This window comes from Phalangium opilio, unplaced genomic scaffold (assembly GCF_054372755.1).
Source record: "Phalangium opilio isolate 3A_F unplaced genomic scaffold, DU_Popi_V2 ptg000079l_1, whole genome shotgun sequence".
NCBI classification, from domain to species: domain Eukaryota; kingdom Metazoa; phylum Arthropoda; class Arachnida; order Opiliones; family Phalangiidae; genus Phalangium; species Phalangium opilio.
Window position 1 is genome coordinate 8,192,109 of NW_028324187.1, and position 18,362 is coordinate 8,210,470.

The window sequence follows — 18,362 nt, forward strand, 5'->3', positions numbered from 1 at the left end:
AGAATTTAAATGAATAAACGTCGAGGTCAAGAAAGGTTAATTTTGAGTTAGATAATAAGACAACGATAAATCTGAAGTCCCCCCACCCCAATATGAAGGGCAATCTCTATAGTAACTCCAAAATGACCACCAATGAAAATATAACCAGAATTTAAAGAAGAAAATAAATAATAATAAAACGTAATAGGGGTCAAGAAAGGTCAGTTTTGAATTAGATAATAAAATAACAAAAGCTCGCTGGTGGTTAGATAATCTCTTAAAACATAATCGGAGTGATTACCAGTCAAACTTGAATCGTAGCGGAATTACCCGGTTACAAACGAAAGTGAAAAGGTCTTGAATTTCAATGAGTTTTTTGGCCAGCCAAACTGATCTCTCAAGTCAAACTCAAAACTGGTATCCGTTGTTATACGACTTCCCCCATCATGGTAGTAAACTAAACACGATTTTTCAACAACTTTTAACTTTCACTGACTCTTTTTTTCAATTTTCACGGAGGAGTGGGCCCATTCTCAAAGAGATAATAAATCCCAATCTCGAAAACAATGTCATTCATTCATTATCCCTTTAAAGAATTTTTTTTTTAAAGGGGTCGCGGACCTCCACGTGTTTTTTCAAATAAACACAATGGGAAGAAATTAGAAAGAAGAATGACTTATAATTGACTTTGGAAAATTTTAAAAGATTTTCCAAAGGATGTACTGTCTTCCGCCTTGACAATTGACACCTGCCATTATTGAATTTCTGTCTCGGTTGATGAACCGGTATCATATCCCCACTGGTAAAACACTGTTATGCATGTGCATCGTATAGTGAAAGTTTAAATTACATTTTACAACCGTTGAATCACGTGACCTCTCACGTGATGTGTCTAAATAAATTTATAATAAATATAAATAAAAATAAAAATTAAATAAATAAATAAATAAATAAATAAAAAGAATAAGTATGTTCCCATATTCTTAGTGTTTTAAATTATTTCTTGATGGTGAAAGTAATATAAAAACACGACCCAAAAAACAACTCGTTTTCGTTAACCCTAAATTAAAATAAAAAATTGTATATAAACAATCAAGATATTGGGGCCCGGTAGCGTGGGAAAAATAATTTCGACTCTTTTTTTTTCTTCTTTAATTTTTTGAAAATATAATAACATAGATACATACAGTCTGGTCGTGACAAGGGTGGTTTTTGCGCTCCCAAAACACCTCGTAATTGTGCGCGAAACTTATACAGGCGAGATATAATCTGATTTGCAAATATTTTCGTTTACATTTTAACGTGACTAGGGTTGCGAAAAGTGTTGCCAGTCATATGTGAGTGAAATATTCAACTGTTATCTATAACAGACTGAAAAGGCTTGTAGTTCTCTTCGATTCAGATCATTCAATTTTCTCTAAACCCTAAACAGGGTTCATAGTTCATAAAAAATATAGTCAGAAATTATTTATTTTCGCTCTCGAAATTCCTAGGACCACCTATTTTATTGTGGCCAGTTTTTTCATCTCGATAACCTTGAAAAACCTTAAGAGCCCTCAGACTACAGACTTTTATGTTGTAATATTTAGTTTCAAAGTTTATTAACCTCTGTACATTACATTACCTTTTCTATTCTCCCATTTTTTGACTTCAAAGGGTTGGGGGTTGTCTTCAAAACAATATGTTACGTTTGTTTACGTTAATCTTAGCTTAGAATAATACCACCACCATAAGTGAAATAATTTCCCTGTAAGTTTGCATATATATTCACGTGTATAGATTAGAATTCGTAGCCTTTAAAGCAAGAACCCTAGACACTTGGGTTAAAGAGAGAAGCACCTAACAACTTACAGGGTATATTATTAACTTATGGTAATATCCTAGAATACCAGAACATTGCCAAATTTTACTTTAGTTCAAGGACCTTTATAAAATAGGGTATAATTCATTAACTTGGAAATTAATACTTCACAGTAGCTCCTAATTAATCGTGTGGGTTGAGCTTACCTGAAATTTCTTAGACCTAAAATTATGAACTGTATTGAGCATTATGGGGCCCGTGTCAAGGCATAAAATGACCACAAATCAGTTCCAAGGTTTATTTATTCTAGGCTCTATAAAGAACTGCAATAAATACAGAGTGGTTTAGGTAATCAAGTGGTTTCCACGCAGGATCACGTGCAGTTTCAAACTCAAAAATAAAAGGTTAGTTTTAAATACCACTAATAGTAGAAAACGACTATATTTTGGTGGGAAACTACTACAACATTGTTCTACTCTTATATCTAAACCACCCTGTATTGTTTTGCATTAAACTTTCAACAGATTTACCCAGTCACCTTGACGTATGTCAAGTGACCCCTTAATCCATATCTCTCCAATAATAACTGCAACCTCCACTGAAGTGCAAAGTGATGATGGGAAGGTGGGCCCCTAAAATAGCTCACGGTATCCCCAGCGCTGCCAATTCCGGTTATGGATAGTTAACGTAAAAATTGCAATTTTTATGATGATTATTTATATGTACCGACTTTCCCGAGGCCCTGCATGCGTGGTGGTGCTTCACTCCTTTTTGTTACCTGGTGCACCCTTAGGGTTTTAATTGGATCAAGATGGAGAAGATGTGATTGGAATCAAAAATGAAGAATATTTGCTAAAAGAATTTCGTTACGTAGGACGTAGGTTATAAATTTCGCAATTTTTATCTAAATATTGTCCATTTTCAAATAACAGAACTAAATTATTAGCTCCCTGAATTCTGATTAGATATTTTCAAGTATTTAAGCCTAATTTGAAATGAAAAATTTAAAGCCACGTGCTGTTTCCCGCGCTAAAATTTAAAAGGACGCGCATTTTTTCTCGCGCTAAATTTTAAAACCACGTGCAATTTCTTTACGCGCCAAAATTTAAAGACACGTGCAATTTCTTTACGCGCCAAAATTTAAAGACACGTGCAATTTCTTTTCACGCCAAAATTCTAAAGCCACGTGCAGGTTTTTTTCCTCGTGCTAAAATTTAAATCCGCGTGCAATATTTTCGCGCCAAACTTCAAAGGAATCTAGAGACATCTCTCAAATGATTATCGGTCAACACGTTTTTATAATTAAGACTAACTCGGTTAACGATATACATTACAACTGTTAAATAAGTTTTTAAAATAAAATAAATCCATTAATATCAGATCATCAAAATACGTGATCAAAATCAGTTATATAAATCAAAAATCTAATGGTACATCAATCAAAATAGAAATATGTTGTCCTTTTGACCAAAAAGAAATCATCTTTCCCCAAAAAAAGAAGAAGACCCTTAAACGATGTTAAATTTAATGTTAAACTACTTAAATTCAAGTAGGATTATAGGAATGTTTTTTGGAAACAAGAAAACCCCAGCAGGGCTTTTGGAGGCGGGTTAATCGACTCTTATAAATTATTTTAAGGAAGTAAATAGGTTACTAATTATAAAAAGGTTAAACCCACCCTTAAATATCAGATCCGTTAGTTACTTATTATTGTAAAGAAACTAGAAGATGAACAAAGATGTCAATCGTGATTAGATATAATTAATTTTGCCCAAAATTCTTCCTTGATTTTCGAGTTTTCAATTAATACGTTTAACCCTTAGCTTAACGAGATTGGGATTGTTTTATTTCGATAAAGGTTAATGAGATATGTAGCTCGTTAACGTCGAGGATATTACAGATATTGGTTTGATTTGATTCATGGTGTAATTAGGTTGTTAAGAAACCCGCATATGACAAAAAAACATCAATTAAAAGTTTGTTTAACAAGAAATAAATTAGTTTAGAATTTTAAAATATTTATTATAAGATCTTCTGTAATATTAGATAATTTATTTGTCATATTTTTTATTATTTGAATTTGCATTTAGGTCAAGATATTAAACGACATTTAAAGATTAAAATTTTGTCTTCCTGGCTTCCTACGTAATATGACATCTCGCAGTTCCAAAATGGACACTAGGTCATTAATTATGATTAATCGTTATCTTAATGCCCAATTTTTTTTATCTTTAGAATATGACAAATTATAGTGAAGTATTTATTACCTACGCATGAAGATATTAAATAATTTTGTCGAGGGGATATTCACTCTGTAAATTAGGGAAAACCTAGCTGGGAATATTATGGGGGGGGGTGGAATACTAGAATGATTAGTCCCTCGGCTTTTAAACGATATATTTAAAAAGAGTTCAAGTTTTAATTATGACGTATGGATGGTGTATTTAGTAAGGACCTATAAAAAAATTGTATGGCCGGTTTGTTTGAATCCTTTTAAATTGGCACTTTGAACAAATAACCCTTTTTATCAACTGTGTATTTAAAAATAATTCAAGGTTTTTTTTAATTATGCTTAGTAACGGGTCATCTCTACGGTTCTCACGAGTTATATCAAGCAGAGAGAGGGGGGATTTCTTTTAAATTAATTTTGATGAATGGGAACCATTCCAATATAATTAATAATCTATTCTTAAAAAGGGGGCTATATTAAATGATTTTTGGGGTCAAGGCAGCCATTTTTCAAGATGGCGGCGGATTTACACCAAATATTATGACATAAGTTCATAAGATATGTTCCATAATTTGTCACTGGTTACTGAGAGCTTTTTATGAAGTGACGTAGGTGAATTATTGCGTTATAAATAAGTAAATAATATTGGATATCGTTTTGGGTCGCCATTATATAAGATGGCGCCAGATTTAATCCAAAATAAAATATACACAGCTCCTCTTTAAGATCTAGTTAACAAGTCTACAAAATTTCCGAATAATTTGTTTAAATTCAGGAAACTTTAGTTTACAATATTTTCATCAAGGTAGCAAAAATCTTTTCATCTTTATAAAAAAAATTATCAATTCAAAGTATTCCGTGAAAATATGGGTAATTGTTTGCATGTTCCAGATATTACTGTTCAATAACTCCTCTAAGAATTTTGACGTCATACGTGTGCTAGAAGACCAAATTGGTCTACTTAACAACACCACCAAGTAAATAGCTCTCTAAACAAACCTGGAGTTATATAGAAAGAAACCAATCACAATTTTCATTAAACTGTCAGCTGTCATAATGTACATGACATTACAATAGAATCTTTTGTAGCTTCTTCCGTTATAAAGAAAAGCAACGTAGTCTCACAAATAAACCATTTTGGTATTTCTTATTTTCATAAGTAAGGTGATGACAATAAGTATGACACCTCCCATAGCCGTAACGCTAAAATTCTTTAGAATTTAAGGTATGATCCCGTGACACCTTTTTGCGTGAAAATAATGTACTTATTGTTGATTTATGGTGTACTAATGGTATGTTTTTATGTCCGTTGAATTGGAGTAAAGTGGACCTGACTTCTTCCTCATCATTTCGATACCTTGTTATGCCACATTATTCATTCTGTATCCCCATTTTGTAGGCCAGTCCAGTCGTCTTCGACTTAACATCACCTTAAATAGCTTCATTCCACTTGAGACGAAATTATCCTATTATTTTTTACCCTCCAGCTTAAGTACCTTTAAAGGGAGGATAAAATGTCCATACTACAATTTTTATACGTCCCTACCAAGAAGTGATATCTAGTTAACTAGGGAGAAGGTTTAAGATGCCTAAGTATTCGCGCGCCATAGTCCCAGTCCCCCTTTTAAAATACAAGGGGGGACGTAAAAGGAGGTCGGGCTATTTCGCTGTCTCTCCTCAGTCGGAAAATACTTAATTTTCGTCATTCTCGTCGCGCTGACGTGAGTTTTCAAGAACCAATGAGATGCTGGTTGTAATTTAGAGGCGGCGGGGATTAACTCCGGACCTACGTTTGTTTGGACTGGAGATAAAGCTAGATTATAAATGTGGGGCGAATTTATATCTTCTCCCTAGTAAAATAGATATCGCTTCTTTTGTATTAAACCTTAAATTCGGCCATAAAAAAGATATAACGTTGAAGAATAACGGCATTATTACAAATTTACAATATGACCCGAGGCAGGCGTAGCTTAAAAATACAATAGACACGTGCTTAGGTAATCACTATCACGATTTGCACCACCAAGAGGAAACCACAATCTCTTCATCATGTCCTTTTTTCTTCTTTTAGTTTAAAACGATTTTTAGATAATAATAAATTTCATAAAAATCATCTCCCCGCTGGCTCTGTTCCTTACTTAGCTGCTGTCTCAGTAGTTGAGAGGTCGTTTGCCCTAGCCCGGACATAAGACTGCTTTACTGACTTGAAAGCCAGTTAGAGCTGGAGCAGTAGATGAAGACTAGACTGTCTGTGTGGTGTGATGATGGTGGTGCTACGACCGCGATTTTAAGTCGGAAAATGCCCAGAAAGCTTTTAGAAAAATATACCATTTCTTTGTGCTGTGGTTTTTAAAGTAAATAGAGGTTTTTGGGATGGGAATTCTGGGTGTAGGGGGTCAGTGTCCTGTTTTGGTTAAGGCACCAATAGCATAAGTAAATGTTAAGGTTTAATAAGTAAAGATAGATATTGGGAAAATTGTCTTTAGTCGGTAATTAGGGGAAATTAATGAATTTAGACGGTAATTATGGAATATTAATGAATTTAGACGGTAATTAGGGGAAATTAATGAATTTAGACGGTAAATAGGGGAAATTAATGAATTTAGACGGTAAATAGGGGAAATTAATGACTTTAGACAGTCATTTGGGAAAATTAATGACTTAAGACGGTAATTTGGGAAAATTAATGACTTTAGACGGTAATTAGGGAAAATTAATGACTTTAGACGGTAATTAGGGAAAATTAATGACTTAAGACGGTAATTAGGGGTAATTACTGATTTTAGACAGTAATTTGGGAAAATTATTGTCTTTATACGGTAATTAGGAAAAACCTTAATAAGTCTATTTAAAATTTAGAAGGGAAAACTGCTGCAAGCCCGATAATGTGGATGAAACCCATAGTCGCTATATTATTCATTTTATTTATGTTATATACATTTTAAAATAAATAGAAATAATTCTAGCTAGTAACCAACACCCATAAATACACACATTCCCAAAAACGTTGAAATGGGCGTAAAATTTTGCGTTACGTATCCTGTCAGATAGTAGAAACTTTTTCCAAGCTCTTCCTGAGCTGCAGTAAAAAATATTTCATGGTATTAGGTGAAATAAAAATATAACATACTATAACGGTTCGTTTTGTAGAACTCTATAACTTGGGGCACCTCACGTACATAACGTTACGTATTTGGCGCCATCAGATGAAAATCCTCATCCAGATAAGAACTGAACCTGATGCAGCAGCGGGGGTAGTAAAGATGAATGCTCCAAGCAGAAAAATTTTGAGGTTTAATTATTGTCGCCCTAGTATCATGAAAAATGTTTTGGGGTATTTTTAAAAATTAAAATTTTTAATTTTGTGTCCTTATCCTATCCGTTTTCTCGTGGTTGATTATTTGGAATTTTCGTGTATTATCAATGCCTTTAGGATAGGTTAGTTACTTTGCAATGTTTTTAAATTATTTCAGTGACGTAATGCGGGTTATTATTAAGTTTTAGACTCTTGGGTGATTTCATTAAGGTGAAGGGTCTGGTGGTGGGTACGTTTGAGGAATTGGTTATTTTAGAAACCCATTTAAGATGCCAAAATGGGCAAAGATAATTGGGCCAACAAAATCTTTGAATTATATCTCAAAATATGGTGACTTAAAACATGATCCAAAATTTGAAACTGATTTTTAAAGACATTATTGGTTGTTTCGTTCAGTGGGAGATACCGATATCCGGAATTATATATAACCGGTAATTTCGTTACCTGAAACTGAACGCACGCGCCTTCGCGCAATTAAAAATACAATAATATAATACACCTGTCTTAGCTGGTTGGTGCACGTTCAATTTTAAACATCCCTTATTGCGTATAGAACCACGTGCAAAAAGAAACGCTTTTACATTAAAAAGTCAATGCATTTGAAATCAATGAACTTTCTAGTAACAATATGAGAGAAATTAAAATTAGGCTAATTTGCATAAACAGATAATTAACGAATACAACTCCATATTGGAATAATAACACGCGTCATTAAATACGTCAACCCGGTAGTACAAACATTATAAGAGCAATTAAAATATAAACTTAAGAGATATTTCTTACATTCGGAATAAAATTGGTATTTCTTGAAATGGAAAACTAGTTTAGAATGGAGGGAGACAGCTTCCTCTTTTGAACAACTATAAAAAAAAAATATAAAATCTGTGATCTTTAATGTTATTTAAAACGTTTCAATTCTGACTTTTATTTCTAATGAAGATTTTTTACGAGTCCATGACTTTCTCGGCAGAAGAAGTGAGATCATAAATTAGGGATAAACATCGGTCCAACGTTGTGTAGACCTTTAATGTCTTACGTCATTTTGATTTTTAAAGAAACATGTTGGAAGGAATTTAAGTGAAAACAAGATCTTTTAGAGAATTTAAAAGCTTGATTTGTTCGTCGTAAATTGAACTTAAACTTGACCTTAACGGTGCTAGATTTGGTTGGTATTATCTTTAATTTTAAATTGAAAGAGTATAAGTAATATAACAACGAGAAGTATGAAATTCGGTAGAACCCTTTAAAATAGGAAGTGTGCGTACCTGGGTTTCTTAAGATGGATAAATGGTCCTTGGGTCCAGTGACCCTCCGCCCCTAGCGTCCAAAATTATAAACTGGTCCTTAGGACAGGTCCCCCTTAGTTCTCCTATAGGTTTTCAATTAATAAACTGATTCCGAGGTCCAGTAACCCCCACTTCTTGAATTTATAAACTGGTCCAAGGTAATATTGAAGTGGTTTTGGACCATAGGAAGTGTAATGCATCAAATCAATCAAATAAAATCGACCTTTATCATCTCGCAATTTTAATACCAAATTTTAAAATTAGTATCTGTGTCCCTCCAAGCTTAGACAACATTATTTAACAGTAACACCTTACCCAAAACCCGACATAACTTTAAAACATTTATTAATAACAAAAATATCTAATCGAAAGGGTAAATCGTCCAATTTTGATTATATTCGAAAGTTACATAAAATTTCACGCGACGTGTTGTGTCCCCGGGGTTTTCTTTACCAAATAAATTTTGTTACGTGTCCAAAAATAATTCGGAAAAAAGATAACAAAATTAATTTTAAGTTTTAATCTTGTAGATTAATATAGAAAATATGTTTAATCAAAGCACACGCGAGAGTTCAATAGTTCAAATTTATATAGACACTCTTCCTGGAGTTTTGGTGATGTAGGTACGTTATCAAGATGGAATCGGCACTCCGTCTTAAATAGCTATAGGGCTTAGTACGGTGTAAGGTATGGAGATGCCGTTGTGTTTCTTGATCTGTAAATTTATAGCTCTGAACTTTATCAAAAGATGGCGAAACTTTCTTCTGGGTGAATTAGAAGTTTTTTAAACTTTAAAGGAAAAGTGTCAGTCTTTTTGCTAAGACTTATTAAAAGGTCTATAGACTAGTGGCGTTAGAAAGGGGGTGTAGACTGGTATCCCTCCCTCTAGGCGCGCTCTTGTAGAAGAGGGTACTGTACGCGCCTAGTAGGGGGGTAGACTGGTATCCCTCTCTCTAGACGCGCTCTTGTAAGAGAGGATACTGCACGCGCCTAGTAGGGGGATGACATTGAGCTGAGAGATGAATACATACACTACTCTATAAATAAAAACGGATGAGGCTTGTCCTTTAGGGAACTAATGTAAGCAATAAAAAGATAGAAAAATCCGGTTTTTAGGGAGTGGAGTAAAAAAAATGTAATAAAGAGAAGCTCGAATATGTTTTGACCTTGAGGTCTGTCGGTGGTTGGTTTCGCTCTTCTTGATTAGATAGAATTGCCGTACCACTCCTCTTCCTCTAAAAGTCTGAATAAGAAATTGAAAAGAATGAAGTAGGCCTAGAGAGAGAGGAAAAAGGAATATTGTTGAATGAGGCCTATTTTGTTTTCTTCAACCATGCGTAACCACCCATACTCCGCTCGACTTACCTCATAAAGCGCTTTTTTTAACATGAAAAAGTAGGCCTACAGTTTTGGGTTTGAAATACATTCATGCCTCATGCCGGTGACGACTCATCATGACTCGATCGTTTTTGATTATTCACCTTTTGGTTGTTACTGCGTAATAATGTTAAAACAGTACCTGGAATGCCTGACAAAGTCAGTTAATTTTATTTAAGTCATAGACGTCATGTTATTTTTAAACACGACATTCTTGACTAAAATTGGGAAAAACTCAAAAGGTAGAGTGACTTTCAGACGGGAAAGTTATGGAAAATGAGTTCAGATGGTCAGGGAACTCCTGGAAAGTATGGGAAAATGACTTGAGAGGGTCAGGGAACTCCGTGAAAATTTTGGGAAAATGACTTGAGAGGGTCATGGAACGCCTGGAAAAGTCAGGGAAAATAAGTTTAGATGGTCAGGGAACTCCTGGAAAAGTTGGGGGAAAGTGAGAGCCCCTGGAAAAGTCAGGGAATTTTGAAATGAAAAAACTCTGTGACCCAAAGATATTGGAGAAGCTTATTTTTAAAAGAAACTCCTTTTTTATTATTATTAAATTTACATTTTAAGTTAATATAAAAACCATAAATATCAAATATGTCTTGAAGGCAATTCTCAAAAATTTAATTTCAAGTTTTCTACACGTTCGAAACTCCGTTGTGCGGTAAATTGATTTAAATTGCTGCTAGTATTTAAATTTACCACACGATTTCGTGATTGCCCTTTTCATAGTGCCTGCCTGCCTTCCATATATATGCAAATTATTTCTTGTCTGCCAATTTCTATTCGGCCCATAGTCGTGAAATTGAAAATGATGCCATAAACACGCGATGCGATTCTCGTATCATTCCCGATTTCTGGAAATTCACTCTTGCCCACATTTCCATCCACTACAGTGGGGCTATCAGATACCCAAAAGGATTTGACTGTATTCCTTATAGAATCAGAGTTATAAGGTGTCGTCAAGAAGTGATGTCTAGTTTACTAGGGAGAACTCGCAACATTTATAATCTAGCTTTATCTCCAGTCCAAACGTAGACGTGTCCGGAGTTAATCCCCGCCGCCTCTAAATTACAACCAGCCAGCATCTCATTGGTTCTTGAAAACTCACGTCAGAGCGACGCGAATGAGTTCGAAAATTACTTGTATTTTCCAACTGAGGAGAGGCAGCGAAATAGCCCGGCCTCCATTTACGTCCCCCCTTGCATTTTGAAAGGGGGACTGGGACTATATGGCACGCGCGAATACTTAGGCATCTTATATCTTCACCCTAATAAGCAAGATATCCCTTCTTGGTGTCTTGTAAAAATAATCCCATGCTAATACTATGGAGAGGACGTTTATGAATCAACATTTTGCTTAATTACTCGGGCCCTGATTGTTGTAACCCCATGTATCTAGTATCGTTGGAAAGGTGAGAAATAGTGCTGGAATGTACTACTGTACTGCGTTAGTTCTAAGAAATATGTAATCACCTTTTCAGAGTCATTTACACTGACTCAAGCCCACAACAATACTTCTTACATCTACCAAGTCTTAAATTTGAACTCGACTGTCTTTCTTTCTTGTCTTGGGGACACATTCTCTTTTACAAAATACAACTTGTGTGGGTTCGCCGACGGTGGTAAAACGCCTACGATACTTTTAAAACCCTCGTACGTTTTAAAACCCCCTCTAAAGTTTCTCCTCAACCCTCCCATCCCATCATGGACGGAGCATGCAACGCTTTCTTTGAGATTTAAATCCTTCGAAATGGTTAAGGAAAAAGAAAAGAAGTGTTCGCAGGTACGCTCTATTAAATGAACCGTGGTATACGTCATGCTGACAGCAAAAATGAAGAAGCTAAATTACCCACTGACTCTTTTCTGTCAGTGTTAGGCCTACTGTCCGTTAAAATCCAACAAAAAAGAAATATCTTTCTTTTATTGTGGTTTCCTTTGTAGAACTTTCTTGATTTATGTCGATAGTCATGGAGGCTATATAGAATAATGGCAGTTTCACTGCTTTGACTGTATTAAGGTCTATGGGCAAATAACATCGGGTACCACTAGTCTATTGTAAGAGCTTTTCTTCTTTGGTGTACTAAAAACTATTGAGTTTCTCAAAAACTCTAGGACTATATCTTATCATAAAAGGAACCGTTTGTAATCCCACGCTTAAACGATACCTTAATTTTTCTGTTATCTTATCTAGACCCTAGTAAACAACAATTCTTAGAGGGGGGATAGAGACAAGTATTTCCACAATGCAATACATAGATTAATAAATTTGTGACAATCATGGATAGGTATTTATGGACAGATGTTTTCGTTGATCAAATATAAGACGCCGCCGTTCTGTATGTAGGGTCTGATCATACCAACTAACCGAGAACACTGAAACTTAAGTAAGCCTAGATCACGCAAAATAGTAATCGAAACTAACACAACGGCAGATCTTCCTTAAGAAATTTAGCAATTGAAATGAAAATGTCACATTTATATTTAGTAAGCTATTTTGATCAAATATTGTTCGAACAAATGATCATTTCGGAACGATCAAATCCGACCCAAATTCAAACATACTTCGTAAAAAGCTATGAGATATTTTATCCTATGGCTGAGTTTTAAATGAAAGCGCAAAACCCTCGTCGTGACTGAGAAAAAACGTTAATTTCAAAATAGGCCTAAATAGGGCCCCAACCAGCCCCTCCTACCAAAGTAAATTTAACTCAACTTCAGAAAGCTTTAGGGAAAAACGTTGTTTTTAAAAGTTCTTCCCCCCAAGTGTGGGATGCAACAATATACCCACGTTATAATACAGATTAGAAAGATCTTTCTTTACTTTCGCCTTTTGCGGGTTGCACGATAGTTACGTTACGTCGTCTGTCTGTTTACGTGTGGGAATTAGGCTTAAGTTAAGGTTTTTTTTTAAAAAAAAGAAGGTACAGGTAGAAATAGCGCGAGAATTAAAAATGTATGTCGTCACGAGAGAGAGATAGTCCTACGCGATCCCCTAAGTTGAATTCCTCAATAAACTTTAAGTCAACTAGTGTTTCATAATTTTAAAAAAATCGTCTTGAAGTAGTCGGTTTTGTGTATATTTCGAAATTAAGTTTTGTGCTCGAATTTTTGCGAAAAAAGTTTTTTAAATGGGGTAGAAACTGTTATTTTATCTGTATTTTTTTTTTAAGAAAGGGGGGTTAAAATTTAGAAGAATGTTCTTTAGCGTGACGAAGACGTAACGTCGCCGCCGGATGTTCGGGATTTAGATTTCATCCAAGAACGTTACGGGAATTTTGTTACAACAGTTGTCATTCGGAATGGTTTTGTTGAATTTTAAATGGATTAATGTTTTGACCAAGGCTTAAGTTGGATTCATTAAAACGTTTGCGAATATGGAATTTTAATTAGTGATTGTTGTGGAGTATCTAAGTCGACTTTACTAAATGACAAAAGTGTCGAATTGTTCGTACAGTTCAGTTCACGTTTTTTTCTTGGATTTTGTTTTTGTACCGGTTGTAAAAATGCGGTGATAATGATGATAGTGATGAGGTGAACTTTTAATTACGGATTAAACGACGTTATACAAAACGAGGCGATTGCGATTTTCGGTTCGAACGTGCTTCTTTTTCCTAAGTAGGATTATTAAATTCAAATTTCGCTATCGGGCAAGTCTTAAAATGGTCCACCTTCCCGATAGCGTCTTCCTGTTGAGGGAGAGATCAAGTTGTCATCTATTTTTGGTATTTATCCCTAATACATTTTATTTTATCTTCTTTAAAATTAATAATATGACTCAAAGATAGTGAGTGCACTGTACTTCGTTTTTTAATGAACTTATGGTTGGTTCTATGGGGGATTTACGATAGATAAAAATCAGAATCTACTTTAGATTTTATGAATCTAAGAATTTGAACAAAAGTGGTATCGAATTTCTTTTTATCCTTTATAGGAGCAAATTCTTTCTAGGATGTGGAAAGGCTTTTTTTTTTATGTCAGGATTAAGAGCCATATTTTTAAGGGATAAGTGTCAGTGGAGGGATGCCTGATGTAGATTGGGATACAGATTTGAAATAAGTAATAAAGAATTTAAACGAAAAATTTATTAAAAATTAAAATCAAACTGTATATTATTTTTTGGATATTGAGATGTTCCGGTGGGTGTTGGACATGACAGTAAATTCTTCTTCGATACATTTTGGCGAAAATTAGTGTACTGAATTTAACCCTAACTAACTAACAAGTGAAATTTATATAATAGTGAACCTGAAAACATGGTATTGTTATATGAAATACCATACGTATTTGCTCAAAAACTTATGGTCAATCTTGATTATACCGTGCATGTGGGATTGATTATCTTTTAAAAGCATCACATCACATTACGACACTTCTTGAAATCTCTACGATAATATTAGCTAACCCTTAAATCAATCAAACGACAACAGAGGTTAAGGTTCGCCTAAGCTAGGATTTCGACATATGAAATGGCGCCCTGGCTAAAAATTTTGATTAAGAGAGAAATTTCAAAAGTGGGTTGGGCAACTTCTTTCTTTTTTTTTTCTTTATAAGTGGGCCAATTCCTTATATAGAGAAGACATCTAGACATAGTTGGTTTTAATATCACAAGGAAAAATAGTAGCAGGAATTTTGGTATCAGAAACGGACGGCGACGGCGGCGTACATCAAAACATTGTGGTTAAAAGAAATTTATATGATACATTTTCTGCTAGTTTGAATTTGAAATCAATGATTCATTCACACACATTTTTTTTCTTCTTTTTCTGTATAAATATTATCATTTTTTTCTGGCGAAGCGATACTAATCTAGTTTGTTGAAGCGTTTAAATTGTTTGTCGGTGTTTAGGAATAATTTGTGACTAAATATCTATTACGGATTTTCCGTTTCAGTTTCTAGAGTAAGACGAAATATCTCCACGCGTTTAGAACGATGTATTAAATTTAATGTTAACCTATAGTTTAGGCATGAATTTATTCATTTAAATGAATAAATTCATGGTTTAGGTTTGAAATAAAGGTCCAATAGAATTTCGTAGTCTCATATTTTACAACAAATAAAAATCCACCAACTTTTAAACTCGAAATAAACCTTACCTTATTTTATCGCACCATCTGCTTGAAGTGTAAAATAACACACACTTCTTTATTTAAGAAGTAACCTTACCGCCATATTTCACGGTAAATAATGGATGGCGTAATTGTGTTTTGTTTAAATGAAAGGTTAGAAACATCAACAACATCCCACGAAATGGATAGTTTTTATATTCCGTTTAGGTCTAACCTCATTTTATAATATAAAATTTTATTTTCAAAAATTAGTCTCACTGAACGCTCAAACCATGTTTCCTTATTTAGTTTCAAATACCTTCTCATTTTGATATTGTCTTAAGAGTTATATTTGTCATTGTTATAATGATTATATTAATGACTTTAACCTCGGTTTAATTAACTTTTAATGTCATTAGGAGATAAGCGTATATACTTCACCTCTGGGCATGAATCAAAACTTTTCATTTTCTACCGTTACTAATTTTTAACCATTTTAGTGACATGTTTTTAAACTTTTCTTACGTCATAATTATAATATTAAATAATTACCTGGGCTAGCTTAAATTACTACGGAAAATTAAATTCGATTTTAATTACGCTAAACTAGTTTTAAAGGCACGCTTAATTAAAATTAATTTAATATGAAGAAAGACTATTAAAGATTGAAATGGTATGATAAAGGAGGATTTAGTATGGAGTGGTAATATCGTAAAATGGATGGTTAGGAATAGTGTGGGAATGTAAGGTGTACGTCAGCTGACTGACTCGATATGTTTATGATGTGTACATATTTTTAATCCCAATTTATTATAATATAATTAAACTAATTAATGTTTTTAATCTTTTTTCGTTATAGGCTCGACAAAGGGCATCTGTTTTATGGTTGGTTTCTAAAGCTTGCGAAAATACTCTGCCAAATGATCTAAAAGACCCTTATTATCGTGATCACGAGGTCAGTATCGTAACAATGTTCATTAAAATACTATTCATTAATTTATTTATTTAGTTATTTATTTATTAGATAATTAAAATTAACCAAAAAAGATTCTTTCTTTCTTTCATTCTTTTCAGGATCAAGATCGATTGAAGCCAATGATAATTCAGGGTCTTTCGACGGGGGCTTTATACTGCTCGGCATTGGCTAATATTTACGCTGATCCGAATTACCACAGTTTAAACCATCATGGCATCCTGCAGGTCTTGATGCGAAAAGGGGTTCACGTCGAAGAACCATCCGATATGCCGCTGACTGAAACGGTTTTAAATCAAACGGCACCCATTAGAATGGCAAGTGTCCTTTCCTTTAATTTTTGGGCCGCGAATTCTTATAATTTTTGAGGCAAATAACTAAGATGATTTTACAATAAGGAAACTGAGTAAATTAAGTAAAATTAAGGTAACGTTTAGTAATTCGAATTTTGGGGTTTTTCAATTGTGTTTTGCAGAGCGCTCATATGGCAGTTATTGAGGGTATTATGGCGTTATTTATTAAGGAGGTTCTTATTCCAGAGAAAGTGGTTGAAGTTGTTTCGTAAGTACAGAACCTTCATTTCAATATTAATATTAATTATTATAAGTTTATGATAATTCCCTGTAAGTCTACCAAGAATCTTGTAGTAATACAATGTATTCCAAAAAATGTGATAGGACCGATTTGTGATTACCCCCCCCCCCCCCCCGAGTCCCAATTGTAACTTCTGTGAAATTTTTCCCCCACAACGGCCCCCGTTTACAACTTATCATTGGAGTATTTAACGGATGACCCCTTTAATTTAAAAATGAAACAGAAAGACAAGGGGTCATCCGTAAAACACTCTAACAACAAAACTCTTCGTTTTGGTTATCATTTCATTAGGAGGTTTTCCACTGTTGAGGCAACTCACGAAATCCCAAATGACGCCGAAGAAGCCGCGGTTCTTTGGATTAATAAATGCTGTGTTAAACTTCAACATAGAATAGAAGAGGAAATGGGTTCTTTTCATAGTCCCGAAGAGTCAGACCCTAGACAGGTACGATACCAATAAATAACTTAATCAAAACATATCCTATCGCAGCGGGATACCTTTAAACCAGATCTTAATTTCCTTAATAAATATTCAACAAGTTATTTAAGCATATTTTCGAAATAATGTTTTCTCTTGTCTTTCAAGGTGTCCCATAGGTCTCCAAACGTTCCAATAATTCAAGATTTGGCTGATTTGAGCGATGGCTGTTCTCTAGCTGCTGTGCTCAGTTTTTATTGCCCAGACTACTTACCTTGGCAAGGTAAGAAGACCCATTTGTTTTAGCATGCTTTTTTTCCTTTTTTTATGCATATATTTTACATTTTTCGGTTTAAGAACCAGTGTAGGTTGTTTAAAGCGAGTTTATCACCCACTTTCGCGTTTTTTTAAACTCCCACTCGTAAACTTACGATTTTGATGTGTACAGTGTTCTATTTCGTTGTAATTAGTGGCAGTATGCCAAAAAAGTCGTTTAAAATTAATATTTTAATGTTACTACTACTAATTAGGCATTGTTTAAGGTTTTTATAATGAGGTAAATAATTTAAAAGGGGTTTGTTGTTTTGTTTTGTTGCAAAATAACAGAAATATCCTTCAACGAGCCAGTTAGCTTAGCGGACTCTTTGTACAACCTCCAGCTGGTCCAGAGGTTTTGCGAGGATCAATTACCCCATGACATATGCTTTCTAACGTTGGAAGATTTTCTCTACATGCACGATACCATCAAACAGTGTACTTTAGCTTATTTAGCCGATCTTATGTTCCTCTTCGAGATTAGACCCGCTAGATGTGTCGTTAGGCCTGGTGTTAAGGAAGACTTGGAGCCTGTTAAACAACAGAGCTCCGCGTTTGAAGGTATTTTAAAGTGACCCCTCTTGGTGTCCCGGTTTTGTTGGGCAAGGTCCGAATCGCGATCTTGATGGGTTTTAAATAATTTTAGCTCATCGGCGTCATAGTCATAATGGTCGAGATCACCGTTTACGTTCTTTTCAACAAGCAGTCAGTCCCATACCCGACCTTAGGTCAGGGGGTAGTGTCAGTAGCTACGGAGGTTCTTCTTTTAGCCTTCCGGACATACATAGGATTAGTCCTCGTTCGAATGGTCCCATTCCAGTTAGGGATAAGACGATCGAAAGGTCACCATCTGCCCGAAAGATTAGAGGTCACGAAGGTTCCAAAAGCCCCATTTCGCCGACTAGTTCCCTTAGGCGAACCAATTCAGTCAATCTCCCCGATTCAGATAGGAGGAGGTCAAAATCTTATCCCGATTCGTCGATCGCGGCTGGGCTTCCGAGTAAAGTGAATCACGAAGAAGTTCG

General features: G+C 34.6%; 1 protein-coding gene across 6 annotated transcripts in view; it reads left to right on the top strand.

The window, feature by feature from the left end:
• The window catches only part of Patronin (calmodulin-regulated spectrin-associated protein patronin), a 43,519-nt gene that overhangs the window by 17,544 nt on the left and 7,613 nt on the right, over nucleotides 1-18,362 (top strand). For 5 of the 6 annotated variants that reach the window (XM_089846263.1, XM_089846264.1, XM_089846262.1 and 2 more), the window contains 7 exons: nucleotides 15,897-15,992; nucleotides 16,112-16,327; nucleotides 16,486-16,571; nucleotides 16,896-17,049; nucleotides 17,191-17,305; nucleotides 17,629-17,898; nucleotides 17,984-18,362. In XM_089846263.1, the coding sequence (XP_089702389.1) occupies nucleotides 15,897-15,992; nucleotides 16,112-16,327; nucleotides 16,486-16,571; nucleotides 16,896-17,049; nucleotides 17,191-17,305; nucleotides 17,629-17,898; nucleotides 17,984-18,362 (1,316 nt within the window). Of the gene's footprint in view, nucleotides 1-13,497; nucleotides 13,714-15,896; nucleotides 15,993-16,111; nucleotides 16,328-16,485; nucleotides 16,572-16,895; nucleotides 17,050-17,190; nucleotides 17,306-17,628; nucleotides 17,899-17,983 lie in introns of those variants that run through there. The other variant, XM_089846265.1, reaches the window with a different exon arrangement.